This window comes from Chelon labrosus (genome assembly GCF_963514085.1).
Source record: "Chelon labrosus genome assembly, chromosome: 2".
Classification (NCBI taxonomy): Eukaryota; Metazoa; Chordata; class Actinopteri; order Mugiliformes; family Mugilidae; genus Chelon; species Chelon labrosus.
Window position 1 is genome coordinate 8756604 of NC_140338.1, and position 22609 is coordinate 8779212.

General features: G+C 43.1%; 1 protein-coding gene across 1 annotated transcript; it reads right to left on the bottom strand.

The window, feature by feature from the left end:
- Window positions 1-14305: 14305 nt before the first annotated feature.
- On the bottom strand, window positions 14306-22174 carry LOC311506072 (beta-1,3-galactosyltransferase 5-like). Its single transcript, XM_084569951.1, has 2 exons — window positions 22079-22174; window positions 14306-18032 (listed from the first exon to the last, which is right to left on the bottom strand). The coding sequence occupies exons 1-2, from the start codon at window positions 22162-22164 to the stop codon at window positions 17048-17050; spliced, it is 1071 nt and encodes a 356-aa protein (XP_084426077.1). The 5' UTR covers window positions 22165-22174; the 3' UTR covers window positions 14306-17047.
- Window positions 22175-22609: the final 435 nt, after the last annotated feature.

Sequence of the window (22609 nt, forward strand, 5' to 3'; positions counted from 1 at the left end):
GTACACTGTTGCCCATAAAGTTGGATCAAAATACTCTTCACCTCTTCTAATGATAGGATTGTGAGAATGACTTTTATTCTTGATAGATAAAGTCTATATTATAACATGTAATTGATGTGCATAGTAATAAAAAGAAGAATGTGTCTAAAAACAGAATTATTATTACTATTAAAACTTTAACTGTGTATTTTGAATTTATTCATGAGCGTTGGTATGAGACACTTTTTAAAAGTGTTTACTGATCATTCAGCTGGATTTTTATCCTCATCCCCTTATCCCAGAAGAATAGTCTCTGGTTTATAGTTTCCTCTTTAAGTATTTTTAATAGGCTGTAAAAGCATCAAACTTGGCTTGTTTTAGCGGGGGCTGTAAGGAGGAAGCATTAAAAAGAGTTGCTGGAAGTGAAAAAGTAATCCATGTTTAACTACAGGAAATGATAGCAAGATTTAATGGGAGAAGGATGTTAACCTTTTTTTTTTGTCATTTGTAACCTGCATGAAGGGCGGCACAGTGGGATGGTGGTTAGCACCGTTGCCTCACAGGAAGAAGGTCCCATGGGCCGACTGGGTTTGCATGTTCTCCCTGTGTCTGCGTTGGTTCTCTCCGGGTACTCCGGCTTCCTCCCACCGTCCAAAGACATACTAGTTAGGTTCAAAGGTGATTCTAAATTGGCCGTAGGTGTGAGTGTGAATGGTTGTCCGTCTCTCTGTCTTAAATTTAGAGCACATATCGGGTATTAGATGAGAGTTTATTTGCATTTACCGTCAACTCAGTGTGGACAAAGAATACTAAAACACACTAGCTGAGTCTCCATGCAGAGTGAGCGTCACACTGGGCCTGTTCCGTCCTCGCACTGAGATCCGATCTGGGCGTTCCGACCACGCAAAAGACGGGTGAGAACACTCCCAGGACGCACTGACATCGCATTTGAGATCTGATCCCTGACCACATTTGGAGGTGGTCCGTGTCCCTATTTAGACCTTCCATTAAGATCTGATCTGGGCAATCCAGTCGCAAGTGAGCAGCTTCAGGTACGTGTGTTCAGACCTGCCGTTATGAACCCGCTGACTTCTAAATCATTAAAATACAATAAATGTACAAAGACAACATGAAACACTGATGATAAAAGAGAAACAGATTATTGCTCTTTTGAACATTGCCATGCCGACTGTGTCGTGAGACGTCGTCTACCCGCCAAGTTTCTTTCGTATTTGCATTTCGGTCTCCAACCTGCGTTTTGATCTTGAGTCTTGTGTATTTATACTGTCATGGGAAAGTTACTGCAGGTGCACCATTAACCAAACACTTCCACCCATCACCTCAGGTGTAAATGAGCTGTGGATGGGGACATTAAATTCAAGAGAGTGTCTGTGCTGCGTGTGCAGGGATACACTGAAACCTGAAACCTGCAAAAAGCGTTTAACAGTATCCCTGTCAGTGAAGTGTATCCACTGGTGTCCCTAACACTCGCACACAAACACAACGACAGACGTTAATAGTCCACCAAACAGAGGAAGAACCAACAGCGTGCATGTAAATCATGATATTTAAACACTCGCGTGCTACGTATACATATGCGCAGCTGACACACAGATGCTTTCACACACATAAACACTCTGCAGGAGATCTGAGAGTCTAAAACGAGACCATTAGCCAGGCAAGCCAGGACATGCATGAGCCCTGTCCAGATAAAATCCCGCTTCCATCGATGTCACTTGCACACAATAAAACACAGCGCGCTCGCAGTTTGCCAAAGACATGATGAAAAGTGCAACAGTTTGAATTCGTGAGAGAATTTGATTTGTTGGGTGTTTTTTTTTTACCAGCATGGCTAACGTTGTTGCGCAATTGCATATTTTCTTTCAACGGTAACAGATGTAAGCAGCGATCTCAGTGGTCTGATGTGAATTCCAAACGTGTTAATAATTTCCAGCAGCGTTGACCTTTATTGATAAGTTCTGTTGGCAGTGTTGTGGCTTTCTAGGTTTGTGTGTGTGCGCTGAGCAGCAGGTTTGCAGTAGCTATCAGTGAAAGTTTGATTTGGCAGCGCACCAACGTAATCCAAATGTACCTTCAAACAAATCAGACGCTTTAATATATGATCACTCAGCCGTCGCTCCTCCTCTATTGTACCGTGTGTGGCAGCGATCGGCGGCCTCTCATCAAGCTGCACTGTGTGGTCAGAGGCGTCACAGGGCTGCTTTGTGTAATATGTGTTTGTGTGAGCGCACTGGCAAGGCTGAGAAAGAGGAACAGATTTTGACAGGAGCGCGACAAAACAAACACTGGGACCCAGGTCCCTGGCAGCTATGTTTGATCTGCTGTTTTACAATGAAACACCAAAGTGGGATTTTCTCATGGGAAGAAAGCAGGACACCCCAATGATGAGCCTCGTTCTTATTCATTTGTAGGATCGATTAAAAAATTTAATTAAGAGGAGGGTATTGGCACTACCTGAAAATGTGAGAACGAGTTTAAGAATAATATGGAGAAATAAAATTCACAAAAACCTATCAGGACCAGACTCTATGCAGACTCTAACGCCGTAGCCTGACGTGCACCTCCACAGAAATGTAACTACGCATCAGATCATAAGATTGGTCCACTCGGTAGCGTGTTTCCGCTTTAGTATTTCCTACTGTTTCTCCATCTCCGCAATTTTCGAAATGACTGTTTTGGATCAATAAAAACGGAACACATCGAGGAAAGGTTAACTGAGGAGGTTCGGAGATGCAAACATTTGTACGGCTTGTCTTCCGCGAAAGTTTGGCGAAAGTTTCAGTCACCATTGTTGAAAGTGAAGCAGAAGTAGAAACAAAAATTAACCCGATTGGCTCAATGACACAGCGCCGACTAGTGTTTGGGTGGAGTTTTTACAGAGTGAGCCAGACTGACGAGTGCACAAGTATAACTGGCTCGCACTGGCGTAGGCTGCATACGTAGGTTATGCCGTCTATGTCCCATAGAGGTATAAACCTCGCTTAAAGGGTAACTACTGTTTTTTACAACCTGGACCTTATTTCTGACATAAAATACGGTGGTTAACTCACCCGTATAACTTTTGTGTAATTTGCATTCCTTCGGGAAATAATTAGATCAGCGTATATCCATGTAGTGGGGGTGACTGGGGCACCGAAACGCAGCCTCTAAATAATGCATTATCTGCCGGGCGCATCTGCGATGGTCGGCTTGTGTACCTGTAATTTGCTACTGCTATGGTTTGTCCACAACCTCAGAATCGGAAAAATATTCAGCCATGTTGCAAAAAAACTAGGGGTCCGCGCGGCGCTCAGAGATGACATCATCCAGGTCAGAAGACATCCCTTGTGGTCAGAAGACATTGGTTATCATCATCCGGGGTCTGTAGATTGACCTACAGACCCCAGATGATGATAACCGCTAACTCCGGACTCAAAGGGGAATAGCACTTGCGTACGATAACAAAATATTGGTGAAATGAACAAGTTTCACGGCAGATTATGCGTTATTTAGAGGCTGCGTTTCGGTGCCCCAGTCACTCCCACTATACGCTGATCTAGTTATCTCCCGAAGGACTACAAATTACACAAAAGTCATATGGGTGAGTAAACGACCGTATTTTATGCCAGAAATAAGGTCCAGGTTGTAGAAAACAGTAGTTCCCCTTTAAGGAGCTTTCCTGGTTATCCATATGTTTGTGCTTTAATATTTCCGACATACATTTTTATTTTTTTTTTAAATGGTCCACATTTCTGCCATTAAAGACCTTTCACAACATTCCCATGCGGAACCACTCTAAACGTACAGTAGAAAGTGCTGCGTAATGGGCTAAGTGTGGCTCCTGCTGGGCGAGCACCGGGGGAAGGCTGCAGTCGGGTACAGAGTGGGAGTGTTTCACTCAGTGTTTATGTGATTCACACAGCCGGGGCTGTGGAAGGCTTGACCCTTCACAGACCTCCCCAACACAGCGGAAATGACTCCTGTCTATGTAAGACCCTCGTTTTTTCTCCCTCGGTCCCTCCCAAAGTCCTGAACTGTTCAGCCTGTAGCTTTAAAGGAATGTAAATAAGACGGTAAAACAGAGACGCAGAGAGAGAGAGAGAGAGAGAGAGAGCGTTAATGTGCATGTATGTGCTTTTTAAACTGTGGCCTGCAGCAGGGCAGCGTGGTCTTACGTGTTTATGTGTGTGCAGGAACGCCAGCCTGCGTGTGCTTGTATACTGCATATAGCCGCCCGTACGGTGTGTTTTACAACGTTGTCAGCATTGGTAAAGTTCCCTTAATGAGGGCTGGTGCACAGACAGGGAAAGATTGTTGCCGCACAGAGAAAAAAAACATGAAATAACACAAAGGAATTCAGGCCTGGAGTTATTCTCCCCACGGGAGGCAGTCAGACTCTGTGTTTGGTGCTGAGCCAGGAACACTAAAGGAAGATGAGAACAGCGTCCGTGCTTCTTTTTTTTGTTGTTTCTCCTCTTCCTCTTTCTCTTTACTGCCTCTTTTTTGATTTTGTGAGAATTCGGTAAAGTGTGGTTTTCCTTCTTGAATACACCGTTTTCTCTGCCTGCCTCTATTTGGATGCACAAGTCTGTGTGTTTGTGTGTGTGTGTGTAGCTAACACCAGACTCTGGTTTATTAATAGCCCCTTTTTCTCCGCTGATGATTTGGTTGCCACCTGTACCCAGTGACAGCGATACCACACACACACATTCACGAGCAGGAACACACACCAGGCACCAGTGATTCAGTTCAGTTCAATTCAAATCACTTTATTTGTCTCCGAGGGGCAATTTAAAAGGGCAAAAGTAGCTTACGTGCAACAATATCAAATAATTTATAAAGTGCTTCAATATAGCATGCATTTGTGCATTTTATATAAATAAAAACATATTTTTTTAAATATTTAAATTAAATGTTATGAGTGAGTGGACATTGCAAAGCAGTGGGTAAATTTCATTTTTCTTAGAAATGGTAAATAAACAATCAAATCAGTCCCTTAGAGACCACAGTGGAAATTACATTTATTAATTTTGCTCATTGTTAGAATCTCTAATAATAACAATTTGCTCTTTTGAAGCTACCAGTTAATTTGCACAGGTAAAGCAGTAATGATACGATAGCTGGTATTCGCCAAAAAAGTCGTCTTCTGGATGCTATTTTTGTTTCCCACTAATAATTTAACTACCTTGCAGGGAGTTGAGAATCCGAAGCAAGTGAAAAAAGAACTTAAGCGTATTTAAGTTACGATTAGACAAAACATCTTGACCAGGGAGGCTACAGAAGATAACCCATGCAGGAGAAAGAAAATGGTCTTATGTGTTTGTAGCAGGACAGATGATTTCTGTGAAGACATCCTTCTTTCTTACAGTGTTTCACCACCCAGGTGCTGGAGTAGCCTTCTCCTTATCAGAGAGGGATGAATGAAAAGAGAGAAATGGCGATGCATGGACTCAAGGTAGAGAAAGAGAAGAAGGGAAGAAGGTGAAGAGGAAGCCAGCGAAAGTGATTTGTGATTTAATGAGTGGGAAGAAAGGAGGCAGAAAAAACAACAGGGGAGAGGGAGGGCGATATAGTGAAGGGGGAGGGGGTGGGGGGGGGGGGGGGGGGGGGGGGTGACACAGTCATGGGAACCCATGTTTGGTCCCTGCTCCAGACTCTGCAGTTGTCAGCCTCGTCAGTGTTGTTGTTTTGTTTTCACACGGCCTTCAACCTCGCTGCGTGGACGACGAGCAGATGTTAATAACGCTTCTTACTGGACTCTCTCCTTCAGAGTCATCGGCGCTGCTAAGGGGAAGCGGTGAGACGTTCTGTGACGATGGACAGAAGAAACAAAGCTGAAAGAAGTTTCTGAAACGTAGAAAAAACATGCAGTGCAAACATGCACCAGAGAGGATGGCTGGAGTGTCATATTTATAACTGACCAATGGATGAAATTAATCAGTTGACGAGTAAAGAACAGTGACACATATATCGATCAGCCACAACATTATGACCACGGACAGGATAAGAAAATAACATTGACCATCTTGTGACAATACAATGCTCTGCTAGGAAACATTTGAACCTGGCATTCATTCATGTGGATGTTACTTAGACATGTAGCACGCACCTAGACCAGACCAGGCACCCCCACCCCCATAGCAATGACACTCCTTGATGGCAGCAGCCATCCCCAGCAGGATGCAGACACACAAAAACGCTTTAGGATCTCAAAAAGCACAAGGTGTTGACCTGGCCACCAAATCCACTGGATCCAAACTGATCAAGTATCTGTGGGATGAAAAAAAAAACGGTAATTCCCCTTTAATACGCCACCCTGCAGCTGAATTATTCTATCTAGACATAATGGTGTCTGACTTAAAGCCAGGTACAGAACAATAACATTTCTAATTTGTGTCAGGAGCTACAGCCTTCACACATACTGCAGCTGCTTTATGCTAGCGCTAGATGGACCCCCTTTGCTTCACAATGGGGATGACTAGGGTCTGTTGACGCCACTACCCTTCTGCCGTTCTGCAATTAGAGGATGTTGTTCTGGTTGACCTGCAGTCCTGTGTGCATTGTCCACGGATGTTCCTCATAAAAACCTAAACTCCACCACCACCAGTCATTTAGAACTGAAGAAGCCACTAGGATGAGTGATGAAACGTCTTTTAGGAAACCTCAGATGTCCAGAAGATTCTAGAGTCTATTTAGGCTCTGGTCAAAAATCTTTTGTTGACAGTTACAGAAAAAAAGTGTTAAAATTAAAAATTAGCTTATTCCCTCCTCTCGAGTGTCCTATAAAACAAAAAGTAAATCCCTAGAACACTCTAGACTTTGTCATAGTTCACAGAGCTCCTTTCCCAAAGAGATAACTTTCTTCCTTTAGAACTGGACGCCCTTGACACTATTAACTTTGCTTTAAAGAGTCATGCACATAACATGTAATACGATTGCGTGTGCAGGGCCGTGTCAGAAAGGAGGCCCTTGAGCACACTACCGCGTCTGTATTTTAACGTTTGTCAGCCCTCAGGGGAACATCCCTTTACTGGCCTCGGGGCCCCAAGCAGCTGTCTCCCCTGCCCGCTGACAAACTGCACCTCTGATGACATGAAGGACTAAGGATGTTCAAAGATACATGGTGCTGTCACGTCGTACCAGGTGAGGAGCAGGTGGATTCTGCTGACAGCAACAAAAAAAAAGTCAGAGGAGGACTCGGTAAACTTCTGCTTTTGACAACTTCCCTCTACTCACTGAGGTCCTGTCCCTGGTTGCAAAACAATCTGCTATGAATCAACTCGGCTCTGTTGATGGGACCACCACTTCACCATGACGCACAAGCATAAATCCAACTTGACTATAACTACTGCTGCTCCCACTCCCACTAATACCATTCCTAACTCTACATATACACCGACCAGGCGTAACATTATGACCACTGACAGGAAAAGTGAATAACATTGACCATCTTGTGACAATACAATGTTCTGCTGGGAAATGTTTGGACGTGGCATTAATGTGGATGTTACTTAGACATGTAGCACCCACCTAGACCAGACCAGACACCCCCACCCCATAGCAATGACACTCATTGATGGCAGCAGCCATCCCCAGCAGGATGCAGCCTGACACAGGCACACACCAAGAGCAAGAACAAGGTATTGACCTGGCCTCCAAATTCACTAGATCCCAAAGTGATCAAGTTCTCTGTGGGATGATCTACAGAGGCCCTTCCCCTCAACCCATAGGACCCAAAAGCCCCCCACTAACAACATCCTGTTCCCAGACACCACAGGACACCCTCAGAAGGACCATGTCCATTCTCTGATGAGTCACAACTGTTTTGGAGGCACAAGGGAGACCTACACAATATTAGGAAGGTGGTTATAATGTCATGCCTGATCGGTGTATAACTCCTGCTCTGCTTGTTTTAAAAGCTACAGTATCAACACTATTATTGCAAATAGTTTCACTTCTACTATCACTATATTCACTGTTAATATAACCATTGATTTTCCTGTACTGCAACATATACCAGTACTAACTTGTTCCATAGACTTCTTGATCTACCAGAGCTACCACATTCCAAAACATCAGCATTAAGCATATCTCAGCAGATATCAGCGGATTACGTAAGGGATGTATGAGATAAGTGCCATGACAAGCAAAAAGCATGTCCAGACCACATGGCATTTTTGTAGCATCAGTGTCAGAGCAGCCTGAACAGCTGTGTTTGTTATGACAAAATAAAGAGAGCAGGGGAGGATGCTGGGGAGAAATGTGTGCCATTACGTTACGCTTGTTTGATTCTGTATATATACAATGTACATTGAGTTGTGACATGTTTGCGTGTGTTTTGTTTGTGTCGGCGTGCATGTGTCTAGGGAGTGGTGCGCAGCGCGAGGCCTCCGGTGGCCGGGGCCGCCGGTGGTTCTCACAGCCCCCAGAGTGACTCTTTGACGGGGACCGTGAGAACCTGAGTGGCCTTAGGCCCTTGTGGTGAAGAGGAATTTGACCAAAATGTAAAAAGAGGAGAAAGACAAAAGTGTCCCTAGATGTCAGCCGCACGACTCGGCGCGAGAGGAAGGCATTTGACAAGGCTGCTCAAGCAAATATGGACACATATTTTGACTCCCTCCTATCAGACTCCAGTGGAGCCAGTGGAGCACCCTCAGGATTGCGAGTGTGTCCGAAAGTCCTGACCCGGACCAGGCGTCTTCTGTGCTTTTGTGGTGCGCTAGCGAAAAAGTGTTGCACTCTTCACTTCTGAGTCAAAACGGTGTTTACTGCAATAGAACCAGCGACAGTTTCAATCACAACACATATTTATAGTCCCTTGGACGTATTGACACGAACAGACTCTGCGCACAAGGTACACCCAGCCGACCCGAGTCCCAGAAGCCACACACAGAGACGGGAAGCCGCAGACAAAGCTAAAATTGTGGTGGAAATGTCTGTCGGAAAAAAAGACACTCAGGTCTTTCTTTGTGCTTAATTCAGCATCTGCAGATGTTCCCACAGCACAGACGAAGCCCCGAGCATTGAGAGAAGCTAATGAGCACATCTGTGTCTGTCTCAGGATTTTCAGCCTTGACTCTGAAAATTCAGAATTCAGATAGAGATCTTACGTCAAATATATACTTTTCAGCCCGACATCGTTTGCACTAGGACGCTCACAAATGTCATCTGCGAAAGGAGTCCGTGTTTGTCGGAAGTGAAGCTAGCCAGCTACATCAGGTCAGTGAGTGATGACAGGGGAGAGGGAAGGTGCAGAAGAATTACTGGCTAAGATGTTTAATATTCAGAGGGTTTTATTTATTGATTTACTTTTGCTGTCAAATCACATAGTTTCCTCAAGGTCTGGTAGCAAATGCTTTGTGGCATGGTGTGTGTCCATGTCCCAGTGGTTGGGAATGACACTTCCACTGTAAATTTGTCAAATATCCTATTTGATAAAGCTGAAAATACATCAACATTTGATTGATGCAGCTTCTTAAATGTGATTCTAATTTGAATATCACTGACTAATAAGCGGTTTAGGGCTTCTGCGTCAGTGTGACAGTCCAGAACCTACACAGACCCTAACGCCGTAGCCTGACGTCAGAAATGTAACTACGCCCCACGGCAACACAGACTGCAAGAGCTGTGATTGGTCTGCCTGGCAGTAGCGTGTTTTCCACTTTAGTATTTCCAGCTGCTTCTCCACCTTCGCAATTTTCGAATTGATTGTTTTGGTTCAGTAAAGATGGAACACATTGAGGAAAGGCTAACTGAGGAGGTTCAGAGATGCAAACATTTGTACGACTCGTCTTCAGTGAAATTTCGGCAAAAGCTTCAGTCGCCATTGTTGAAAGTGAAGCAGGAAGTGGAAACAAAAATGAACCCGACAGGCAAAAAAGAAACAGCGTCGACTAGCGTTCGGGTGGCGTTTTTACGGAGCGAGTCAGACTGACGAGCGCACAAGTATAAATGGCTCGCACCGCCGCAGGCTACGTACGCAGGTTACGGTGTCTATGTCCCGCAGTACTTTAAATGAGCCTTAAGTAACATCCACATGAATCCAAACGTTTCCCAGCAGAACATTGTATTGTCACAAGATGGTCAATGTTACTCACTTCTCCTGTCAGTGGTTTTAATGTTACGGCTGATCAGTGTATAACTGTTGCTTTGATAGGATTTTAGGCGCGCTCAGTCACCTGTTCCATCTTAACACCCCAAAAAATTAAGTTAGTAAAAGTCACTGAGTCAAATTACTAAGAGTAATTCAAGAATAAATGGCTCGCACCGGCGGAGGCTACGTGTGCAGGCTACGTATGTAGGTTACGGCATCTATGTCCTGCAGTATCTTAAATGAGCCTTAAGAAATAGAAGAGACTAAGTGAACACCACTTTGGTTAATAAAATATAATATGAACATTTAAATTTGCAAAGAACGGTCCAATAAGGACATCTGAATGTCTCTTTGACACCACGCCTGTCTTCCCTCTCTTTCCAGCGCTTGTCCTTTCTCTCACTAAATCCAGATACACCATCATCTCCTCTCTGTCTTTTCCCCTCTGTCCTTCATCTCGTACCGCGGCTTCCCTCCTGTCAGAACGTGCCTGGGACATTATTTATGTGCTGGTGAACGGAGCGAGATTGTACGAGACGCAGAGCTCTCGGCCCTTGCGCTCCCACCGTCTGCTGCCCCTAAATCACCACCGGGTCTGGCTTACTTTCACATTAATGGCTTCTTCGTGGTGTGTGAGTGTGTGTGTGTGTGAGGGAGAGAGAGAGACGGACAGATAGGCACGTAGACAAAGAAAAAACACAGGTTTTAGAGCATCTGCCAAAGCTATCTGCATCGAATGTTAAACAGCGCCCCAGCTTGCTGTTACTGATAAATACCCCGATCAGGCATAACATTATGACCACTGACAGGAGAAGTAAATAACACTGGCAGTTCAATGTTCTGCTGGGAAACTTTTGGACCTGGCATTTGTGTGGATGTTACTTAGACATGTACCACCCACCTAGGCCAGACCAGACCAGACCAGACACCTCCCAACCATAATTCACTAATTAATTCACTAATTATGGCAAAGCACTTAATCCTAGTTATTACCTATGAAAGAGAACCATGTATTCCTTTGGGCATTGGTGCACTTGAAGACCGGGTACAGAGAGGGATGTGAGTGTGCCTATGGCTAAAACAGGACCAGCTGAAGTTTATGACCCCGCAGCGCTGTCTGTTTTCTCAGGGTGACCGAGAGGACAGACGGTCTGCAGGGGACACAGGAGGAGGGTCACGTTACAGCAACACCTGGCCTGTGAGCCAAAACTGGACGGTATCTGTGCCTTACTTTAAAATATTTATGAGCTTTATGACTAACAATCGAAGTAGTTTGGATTTTTTATTTGTCTGTCAACTGGTTCTTATTAACTGCAGTCTCACACCTTTAATGCAAACTGTCCAGTATATAGTAGGAACACTTAAAAAATATTAAAGGGAATAAAATGTACAGGAATTCACCAACTCAAACCCGCCTGAGAGCTTCAAAGGAACGGGGAAAAAATGAGCAATTTCCTCTGATGTGTGTGTGTGCGCCCAATTGGTAAAGTCTGTGTAGTCTCCGTGAGGGTTTGTGTTTATACCTGGAACAGAGGGACAATAAATGGGGCTAGTAACGCTAACACACACACAGCAGACGCACACCCAAACAAACTGTCTCATGGGCAGACGCAGGAAGTAGATGAGGATATCCAGTACGTATACGTCTGCACAGAGGAAGAAAAGCAAGAGCAAGAAAAACGGCCTGGTGGTTTTTGTCTTTTCGCGTTCATCCCTGACAACACAACCGTCCATGAACTTCACACTGCACTGTGAAACTGGCTTCAAGCTTTGATGTTAGACGACAGCACGACAATAAATCATCGCCGTGTCCACTTCAGCCGTGTGATTTGTGCAGGCTGCAGGCGACAGGAGATTCTTGAACACCAGACAAAATCAAAAAGAAAAGTGGACCACAAGTGTCTCCATTGTGCTCTGCTTCTAAGAGCTGAAGGTGAGAAGACAGTGATCCCATGTGCGAAACTTGATTTATTTTCAACTTGAGAAGAAACTTGAGCGTACTGGCTGCTGCACAGAGATGCACACATGCAGCTTGTAACAATCAGCGAGATGTGCATATTAAAACAATACTAGCAAACCACCCAAACAGTGTGGCCGAATGTAGGTTCAGGAAATTGTGTGGGTAGGGTTGCACAAAGGACAACAGCAACCTTCAGTTGTAAATAATACAGCGTTTTCTTCAACATCTTACCATGGTTAAACTCTGTCATTGTCCTCAAACTCACTGCATCCGAGCATCGTCCCTTCTTTTTCTAGCTGGATGGTTTTTAATCTTGGTGAAAGAGGACGTGTTATTTAGAAAAAATAAAGACATACCACCACACGGTTTTATGCCCCCATTGACCTGAGAAGATGCCATTGCAAATCTACGGTGTGTATACAGACCCATATCCAACCACTTGATCCTTGAGTCCAAGTGAAGGTTCACACTACATTTGAATAAATTCCCTAAAGACCTTCACTGAGATATCTCATTCAAGATAAAACATAATGACTGATCAGGCAATAACATTATGACCACCTTCCTAATATTGTGTAGGTCTCCCTTCAAAACAGTTGTGACTCATCAGAGAATGGACATGGGCCTTCTGAGGGTGTTGTTAATGGGAGGCCTTCGGGTCCCATGGGTTGAGGGGAGGGGCCTCTGTGGATCATCCCACAGATATTTGATCAGTTTGGGATCTAGTGAATTTGGAGGCCAGGTCAACACCTTGTACTGTTCTTTATGTTTTTTTTTTTGTTTGTTTGTTTGTTTTTTTTATCTTTTGTTTCTCTTAAAGCGTTTTTGTGTGTGTGCCTGTGTCAGGCTGCATCCTGCTGGGGATGGCTGCTGCCATCAAGGAGTGTCATTGCTATGGGGTGGGGGTGTCTGGTCTGGTCTAGGTGGGTGCTACATGTCTAAGTAACATCCACACCAATGAATGCCAGGTCCAAAAGTTTCCCAGCAGAACATGGTATTGTCACAAGATGTTACTTACTTCTCCTGTCAGTGGTCATAATGTTGTGGCTGATCAGTGTATACACAAAGAAGATACACATTTATTGATGTGGGAAATCTTTCTTCATCTTTTGTACCAACAAAAACACAGCATCACCTTAAATCTGGCTCATCCTCTGTGCACTCAGAGGTCTAGACTCCATCAAGACAAGTCAAGAACGGTCATGTCAGTCATTTTTTAATTGCATGTAAAAAAAAAAATAATAAAATAAAGTAATTTTATGATAAAAGTGCCATTCCATGCTGTAAATATTACAAACAAAAAAGAATCCCAAGGTATCCTGAAGTTCAGCGCTGCACTGGGTGTTAACTGTATCTAATACTAGCCTGACCTCTTCTGGAATGATCTGAAACTTCAACTGTAAAACTAAAAAATGGCTACAGCAGATCCTTATCATCAAAAGTACAAAGCTTTAAAAAATTTTTAAAGCACTTACTCACAATCCTGGCCAAAATATTCATATTACCACAATAGGTATTTGGAATGTACCAGACTTTTTACAGCTGTGTAAGAGAGGCAGCCTCCTGCTACTGTCTATAATACAAAGACACTGTGAAGGGAGAGAAAACTTGTTTCACATTTCATTACACCTTATATTAATGATTAAAATGAAATACCTAACTCAAACAAAACCCAATGTTTCCCCTAAAACTTTAACATTTCTTTAAGGTACTGAGTGTCCTGCTGGTTAACTCGACAGTAAGGTGTAAAGTTTCGGATATCTGGAGCGATTCCCTTAGAGCCTTTTAGATGAGCTGGCATCACATATCGAATTACTTTACTTCCAAACAGGTGTTCAGACAGGTGCGACTGACCTAAAAACAATTAGTCAGTAACTTAAAGTGCAGGGCTGAGTTCTGCACAGAGCATGAAAACAGGGAATCCGCAGAACAGCGATGACAATACCCCTGAGGTGCTACAAACAGTTTGCACTTCGCAGGGGCATAGCACCAAATTCTGGGCCCTGTGCACTCTTAATGTCAGTGGGCCCCTATCCATGCTAGTGCAGTGCTTCATGGGGCATTTATTTATAAATAAACAAGCATAAATGAGGTTTTAAGCTAAAATCAGATCAGATTATACTGATGACTGGTTCTTTCATTCGCCACCTGAATTGATGCATTTGGCCTACTTGTGCTCAAACACCTTTAAACATTAGGCTACATCTGGTTGGTGTACTAACGTTTTGATCCATGACACATTTTGATTTAAAAATATTTATTCTTGAACCAGAGCCAACAAGTGTACACAGAGAATCAAATCAAATAAACTATCTAATTTTTCTATAAAATTGTTATACAGCTTGCAGAAAAAGAAATAAAGCCTTGCTAAAGCCTGGGCGGCATGATGACAGCTAGCCTCCAGGTCATTCAATCTGGGCTCACTGACGTACTTGTCGCCGGCCGCTGTCTATGGGCGGACTAAACCATTTTGCGTCTCCAAGAGGGGGTCCCCAGAATGTCCAATATGTTGGGAGGGCTGTGACCCAAAGTTCGCCCATGGCACTTTTTTTTTATATAGTACAACTTGCTATCGGCCTGAAAATATAACCCAACACAGCCATTCTCCTGCTCCGTCTCTGTGCTGTGTGTGATGCGCTGCTGATGCTGCTGCTGTTGGACTGGCCTGGCTGGTAGCAGTGGGCGGTGCTTGGTTACCTTGGTTACCTTGGTTACCTGGCGCCGTGGAGTCACATGACGGTACAACAAACACACTCTGCTCTGTGACATCAGCAGCATTTAGACAAACACAGTCAGGTTTCCTCTTTAAACGACAGAAACTGAAACTTAAGAATCAGTCTCATTACATTGGCATTGATATTATCGACATTTGGATCAATCCGCCCACCACTATTGTATATATTCTGCCTGGCCAAAAACAAAAGTCGCCACCAAAAAAAAAAAAAAAAAAAGGTCACACACTCTAATATTTCGTCGTTTAGCTTTGATTACAGCATACATTCACTGTGTCATTGTTTCCAATGTCACCAGATTTATTTCCAGCCAGTGTTGTATTCATTTTTTGCCAACATCTTGTATTGATGATGGGGAGTCTGACCACTGCACAAAGCCTTCTCCAGCACATCCCAAAGATTCTCAATGGGGTTAAGGTCTGGACTCTGTGGTGGCCAATCCATGTGTGAAAATGATGTCTCATGCTCCCTGAACCACTCTTTCACAATCTGAGCCCCATGAATCCTGACATTGTCATCTTGGAATATGCCCGTGAACATCAGGGAAGAAAAAAAAATCCATCGATGGAATAACCTGGTCATTCAGTATATTCAGGTAGTCAGCTGACCTCATTCTTTGGACATATAATGTTGCTGAACCTAGACCTGAGCAACTGCAGCAACCCCAGATCATAGCACTGCCCCCACAGGCCTGTACAGTAGACACTAGGCATGATGGGTGCATCACTTCATCTGCCTCTCTTCTTACCCTGATGCGATGGTTCCCCACTATCATTCCAGTTTTTAATAATGCGTTGGACAGTTCTTAACCCAGCTTTAGTAGTTTCTTCAATCTCCTGAGATGTTTTCTCTGCTTGATGCATGCCAATGATTTGACCCTTCTCAAACAGACTAGCATCTTTTCCACGATCACAGGATGTGTCTTTCGATATGGTTGTTTAAGAAATGAGAAGCTACTCATTGCATCAGTTGGGGTTAAATAACTTGTTGGGAGCTGAAAGATAACCCATGCAGTAATTATCCAATAGGAGGCTGGTACCTATTTGCTTAGTTAAATCCAGGTGGTGACATTTTTTTTTCGGCCAGGCAGTGTATTAAAAATGACATAGCAAAAGTGGTAACACCGTTGAAAACCTGTTCGGGCATGACATCTTCCAAAGACGCTTCGGCTCAAGTGAACATAAATATGCTGACAAGCAGAATAAAGTTATGTTTAGAAGATCTGCAAACTGGTTGGTGATCTGCAGTGTTGGGCAAGTTACTTCAAAAACGTAATACATTATGTATTACTTGTTACTGTCATTTCAAAGTAATTCGTTACATTATAATATTATTGTCTCTGAATTATAAGGCATTACACTACTACTGCATTACTTTTAAATTACTTTCACCAAAATAACTGGAAATATATATATACTTATTCCAAATGTATCTTATTATGCTCCTAGGCTTAAGACTAACAACAGAAGAATGTAATAGGCGCAGTTTACAAAATAAAGAAAATAAATTGCATTTAAATGAGAAGATGAGGTAGGAACAATAAGTGCAAAACAAACTTAAGGTCAATAAACGTCAAAAAAGCAACCCCAAGCAAGCTAACCTCCTGACTACCAGGAAAAAAAATATTATCCAATCACAATTTTTTTTTTAATTCCCCAACCTTTGTAAGGTAATTAGAATGCTAAATAAAAAATAAATAAAATTAAATAAGTTTTTATTTTTAAGATTTCATATAACTGATGGACGACATTTTCCTTAACGGGAAAGAGAAAGGTACAAAAGATCATTGCAAAAGCTGTAAATGTCCTCTTTAGATAGGCAGTATTAGTCTTACACCTTGGCTTTAACATCAACATACTGCATTTCCTTGTTAAAATATTATTAAAAAATAAACGGGCTACTGTCCGACGTCAAGCCTGCTTCAGCCCTACAGGAAGAAACTTTTTACAATTTGCGCAGAATTTTTCTCCTCTGCTGATCTCGCGGTGTTATTGGCGATAGTATAAAAACAAACCACTTAATTTCGTGTTAAAATTCATTGTAACGCGTGTTACTGACCTTTGTACCGAGTAAAATATTACCCAATTTTTTTTGTTACAGCAAAAATCAATACATTACAGTAATTACATTACTTTTGTAACGCGTTACTCCCAACACTGGTGATCTGACCTGGTAACAGGTAAAATGTTCTACCCAAGAATCGTTCTTACGTGATAAATATCTGTTTTGTTCATCCCACCGCCAGCAACAGTCTTAAATTTAGTCTGGGTTAACCCCTTCAATTCAGCACCGTGGTTCCTTTCTGCTCCTGTCCCAGTACCCCTTCATCTGTGAGATGCTTTCTGTTGTCATAGCGATCACTTTTGAAAGATCGCAGCGGCTCAGAGGATGCTTGGGAGTAACGAGAAACATATGTTCTGCAGGGGGGTTTGTGGGAGGGATGCCCAGGCGTTTCAGGCACATGCCCAGGTAAGCGTCTTCAATGTAGATAGGTTTGATCTGAGGTGAAACTTCCAAGATCTTTGCAGGGAGGTCCAGAGACATGACGTAGGCCATGCCCAGAGGATATGGGGGGTACACTGACTCAGAGAACACACTTGTCGGCAAGTAAAACTTGTTAAATGGATCTCTCAAAACTGGGCTGTTCCACCACACCAAGCCTGTCATGTAGTTTTTGTATGCTGTGCCAGGAAGAAGCAACAGTTTCACCAAATTATTCACATGAAGAAACATATCTGAGTCAATCTTTATGACAAAGAAAGACTTGACGCAGCTCTTCACCAGCCACTCCAACATGACCATAGTCTTGATGGTCAGGTTGCGGTAGCTGTCCTGGAAGTTACTCTGAATCAGGTCGTGATGCTGCTGGCTCTCCTGTTTAAGTCTCTCCTGCTGCTGCTCAGCATCATCTCCTCCAGGGAGGCCCATTATGAAGACAGTCTCAACCAGCTGACCTAGAACCAGCTTCTCACTTCCCCATGTCTCCCGGATGGCGTTCCTCCTCTTCACGTCACTCGGTGCAACAGGAACCATTATGATCAGGAATGGAGTCGTGGTCTTGCATGTAGGTGTGTCGTCCATGATGAATTTGTAGTTCTGTGGATAGGCCACATGATACGGCCCAGGATTCCCCCAAAATTTCCTGTGACCCAGCAGGTTCAGCAGTCTGTCGGTATTTACATTATTTAGATAATGGAAGACTGCCACTGCTCCCAGGATGCAGACAATAAGGATTCCTTTCAGTAGTGTCCTTCTGTTGGCCATTAAACTACACAGAAAAGAGACTTGTGTTATCACATAACAGAAGATATAAAGTGAACCTTCTAAGCACCAATAAATTCATGGGTGTCAAATTCAGTCTCATTCAGGGGCCACACACAGGCCAATTTAATCTCAAGAGGGTTTGACGAGTAACATGGTAGCATAACAATCATAAAGGGGTCCATGCCGTGGCGAAGTCGTCCCCGAGCGGGACGCAGAGGCATAAGTCACCAGCAGCGCAACCTATAGACTGTGTTGCACTAAACTTGGTGGGCTTGTAAGGAGTCGTCCACAGATTATTATTGTCAAATTCCAAGCAGTTTACTGTGGTGGTTTGTGAGATATAAACATGTAGTTGTTGTAGTGCCCCCTACAGCCTGAATTTCACGAAACTTGCCATGATTGTACGCAAGCATGTTATAATAATGGCTGTTTCATAAGGATTGGGTGCATACTTCAAAACTTATAGACCTTAAAGTCATATGAAATGTTTCCATGTCACCTGTAGCGCCCCCTGTAGACGTAATGTCACGCAACTTGATGGTCAAATGTAAAGTCAAATGTAAATTGACTTATTATAGCGCCACCTAGCTGTAGGCATGTGTATTGACACCTTGGCAAAGTGAAATGCCAGGACTTATACCAAGTTACCAGGTTTGATGCCTTTCGGCCTTGCAGTTTGTTCTGGGCAGACACCTTTAGCTAAGCTTTGCTGCATGGACCCCTAAATAATGCATTTCCCTTTGTTTTATAGCAAAGAAGTACAAGTACATCACAAAATACATTTACATTTAATAAACTATCCTTTTACAAAACAGTTCATGAACAACCTGAAATGTCTTAACAAGTGCAATCTGACGTTTAGTTCTGGGTTTCATTAACACTAACACAGAGAGACAGACAACCATGCGCATTCACACTTTAGATTCACCTAATGTCTTTGGACTCCCATCACAGTGGGAGGAAGCCGGAGTATCTGGAGAGAACCCTCGCAGGCTCGGGGAGAAAGGCCCCAGTTGGTCAGTGGATTCGAACCCAGAACCTTCTTGCTGTGAGGCATCAGTGCTAACCACCAAACCACTGTGCCGCCCTTATGTCAGCAGTTCTTACTAAAACAATGTGAACATTCATTCATTCATTCATTTTCTATACCCGGTTATTCCTGTTAAGGGTCGCGGGGGTCTGCTGGAGCCTATCCCAGCTGACAATGTGAACACTAGTACGCAAATTAGGATTAGCAGTTACTTTTATTGAAAATTTGCAGTTAAAGTCTTTTAGTCTTTTACATCATTTTTGCACTTTACAAATTCATCACGCGGGCCAGATTGGACCCTCTGGATGCTTGACACCCCTGCTTCAGAATCACTGCCTCGTGGCTGTACGCCTGCACCTACTAGTGAGGTTGTTCTTTACATCCATGTCTGTCCAGACCACAGGCATCGAAGTGGGAGTACAAACAGGACAGGCCCCAAGCACAAGGTGGAGGTGGATTTTGTAAAGATCTGAATTTTTTTTTCTTTTATCTAAATATGTCAATTGTAAAGAACTACGTAACTGATAATAACAGTTCAATAATAAGGCTGCTTTCATCAAATTAGGACTGTTTGAGGCTACCTGCACAACCCCTGTAAAAATGCAATATGGCTCATTTCACCTGTTAGGATTGGCTAACATGGCTAAATATTTTTCTGATTCTGAGGTTGTGGACGCACCAGGCTGTGTTTGGGTGCCCCAGTCACTCCCACTATATGGATATACGCAGATCTAAATATCTCCCGAACGACTACAAATTACACAAAAGTTATATGGGTGAGTAAACGATCGTATTTTATGCCAGAAATAAGGTCCAGGTCTTAAAAAACAATAGTTCCCCTTTAATGAAATACCGTGGTTGACACACACTGCTTTGAACGCAGACAATCCATTAAACGAACACATCCAAGTTCACAAAAATCGACCATAGCCAAAACTTAGGTGAAGGCTAAATAGTGTGCTATTTCAAACTTCCATTTGTAAATATTGCAGTTAGGGTAGCTTTCTCCTGTCTGGCGTTTAGCACAGCCTGAAGGCAGGCACGCATTTGCCCCTGGTCCAGACTCATATATGTATTGAAGACTTTGAAAGACTAGTATAAGATTGCAGAGCATCATGGGCTTCGGGAAATAAAATAATTATTCTTTTATCAGTTGACAGTGTGAGATTTAGTCATAATTATCATATGAATACTTGAGTTATGGTCATAGGTGTCTTCACTAAGGCCACAGAACCTTTGGAAACTCCCCTAGGCATGGCTGTAAAACAAGTGGAGGCAAATATATGCAAAATATGTACAATGCTGCAAAGGAGAAGCCGCCCGATCACCGTCTACAATGTGAAATGCTAGGCATGGAGGCAATTCAATACAGAAGATGCTAAATGTGGAGGAAGAGGCTGTTGTGCTGAAATGCTGTTGTGTAAACACGGCCAGTCCTGTATGTACAAAAAGCTAAGTGCTACGTTACACTGTGAAACTAATACGGAGGTTTTATACCCAGCCATATCCCTCTGTCAAGAAGCGAACAACAAAGCCATACTGGGTGACACTGCACTGAGGCCAGGCTCCGTCAGGCTATGCAAACCGGCAAGGTTACTTACACCTTATGATGTAAAAATTTAAGTCAGTTCTTCCTTAGGTCCAAACTGACATCTGAAATTCTTCAAGGTGTGAAAAAGAGATCATGCTCATAACAATGGGACAGATAAACCACAAACAATGCTTCTGCACAACAAAGCAAAACCGGGTGGCACCGCTTTAAGTGCCGGGCTCCGTTCGGCTGTAAAAGTGGCTGGCTGTGGATTAGTTGATTTGCAGCATTTTCACTGAAATCCAGTGCAGCCTCATCTGGGAGCATTTGGTATTTGGTATTTATGTATGTGGATCCCTCTGTGGAATAAGAATTCACGATTACCACTATTACAGTATTGATGTGTTTGGGTTAAACACGCTTCTGCGATCGTAAGGGGACCAGCAGGTTGAGCTTCGGTGGGACTGGGAGTCATGGAAGAGCTCACATTTCTGCAAATGTATTTGTTGCGCTTGCTGATAAAATTTTCAAAGCTCCTGACTCCAATAAAGGAGACAGGTGAGTTTTAGTTGGCTGTATTCCATATGATCAGACAGTAGGATACGTAAGCACTGTGTGCACTCATGAAGGTAAACACTACAAGAACAGCCCACAAAAAGGAGCTTTGTTTCATTGTGAGAATAAATTCAAACATCAGCCTGATGTTCATTTTGGGCTGTCTACACCGTATAGTTAGCATTTAAACTATTATAAATGTTATACGTGTATAATTTAGCATTTGTGAAGATTTGAAAAATCCTAAAAAAATTAATCCTAAAACCCTTTAATAAAAACAAGGTCCCTCTTAAAAAGTTGTGTAATTTGAATCTGACAAAATCTTTTCTAAATAATGTTTCAATACAGCTCAGTCAACATCCTCCAACATGATCATACAGTTGAATATGCACCTTTCTTACAATGTTTCAACAGCGTAAGAGAAATCACAAAGCGAAAGTTTAGTGCAGGACTGTTTTACTGGAATGCGTTCGCTTTCCCTGGTGTTCCTAATGAGGTGGAAAGTGACATGTCAAGACACGTTGGACACGTTGGACATATGTCTAGATGCTGTAGGGGCTGCCTGCATGCTTCCTCTACAATGACCACATCAGAAACACAGATGAGATGTGACTGAAAACTAAATACAGGTAAAAATGCTGTAATTTTATTTATGCTTATCAGTGCCATTGCCTCAGGAGCCTACCTTATTTGATATGAGGGGCAAGTATAAACGACTGCCTAATCCGGTTTTATCCAAACTCCATAAACGGATGTTGGCACTCAATCAACATTTGCAGAAAAGCAGGTGATGTCACTCAGCGCTGCAATTTAACTCCACAGCGGGTATCACCTACTAATAAGGAAACAATAAAATCACTTTGCTTCATCCAAATGATTGTTTTATTGGTTCCGACACAGAGCTTCCAATCTCATATCCAATCTCATTACTCACGCCTGGCCTGTTCCCGTTGCTGCAAGGTCTTCCCGCCTCCGCTGTCTCTGCTCGGGTATAGCAAAACCTCTAGACGCACTACTCATCCTGTTGGCACAGTTGTGATTAGGAATGGATCACCGAGGATGAAACCTCACTGAACAGTTCACCTGAGACAGAGCACCCGCCCATACGCCCTTCTCATGTAACCGGATCCAGGAAGAAACACCACAATTGGTCATTGTGTTTTTTTTATTTTTTTACTTCCCGATACATTGTTCTTTTATTTTTCGACATATACACAACAACAAGCGATGTGTGCAAAAAGCGTTTTAAAAAGGCAACTGGACCTTGTAGAGTTTTTTGTTAGAAGACGTTGCACCACTCATCCGAGCAGCTTCTTCAGTTCTAGGGCACTAGTAGGAAGTTTGAGGTTTAAATAGAAAACTCTGTGGCTAATTTCCACTGCACTCTGTTTTGTCTTTAGGGTGGACTAGTTCTTTTGCCTAAGTGCATTACCGGGTTTGAAGTAAACTGAAAGCATTTCCTTTG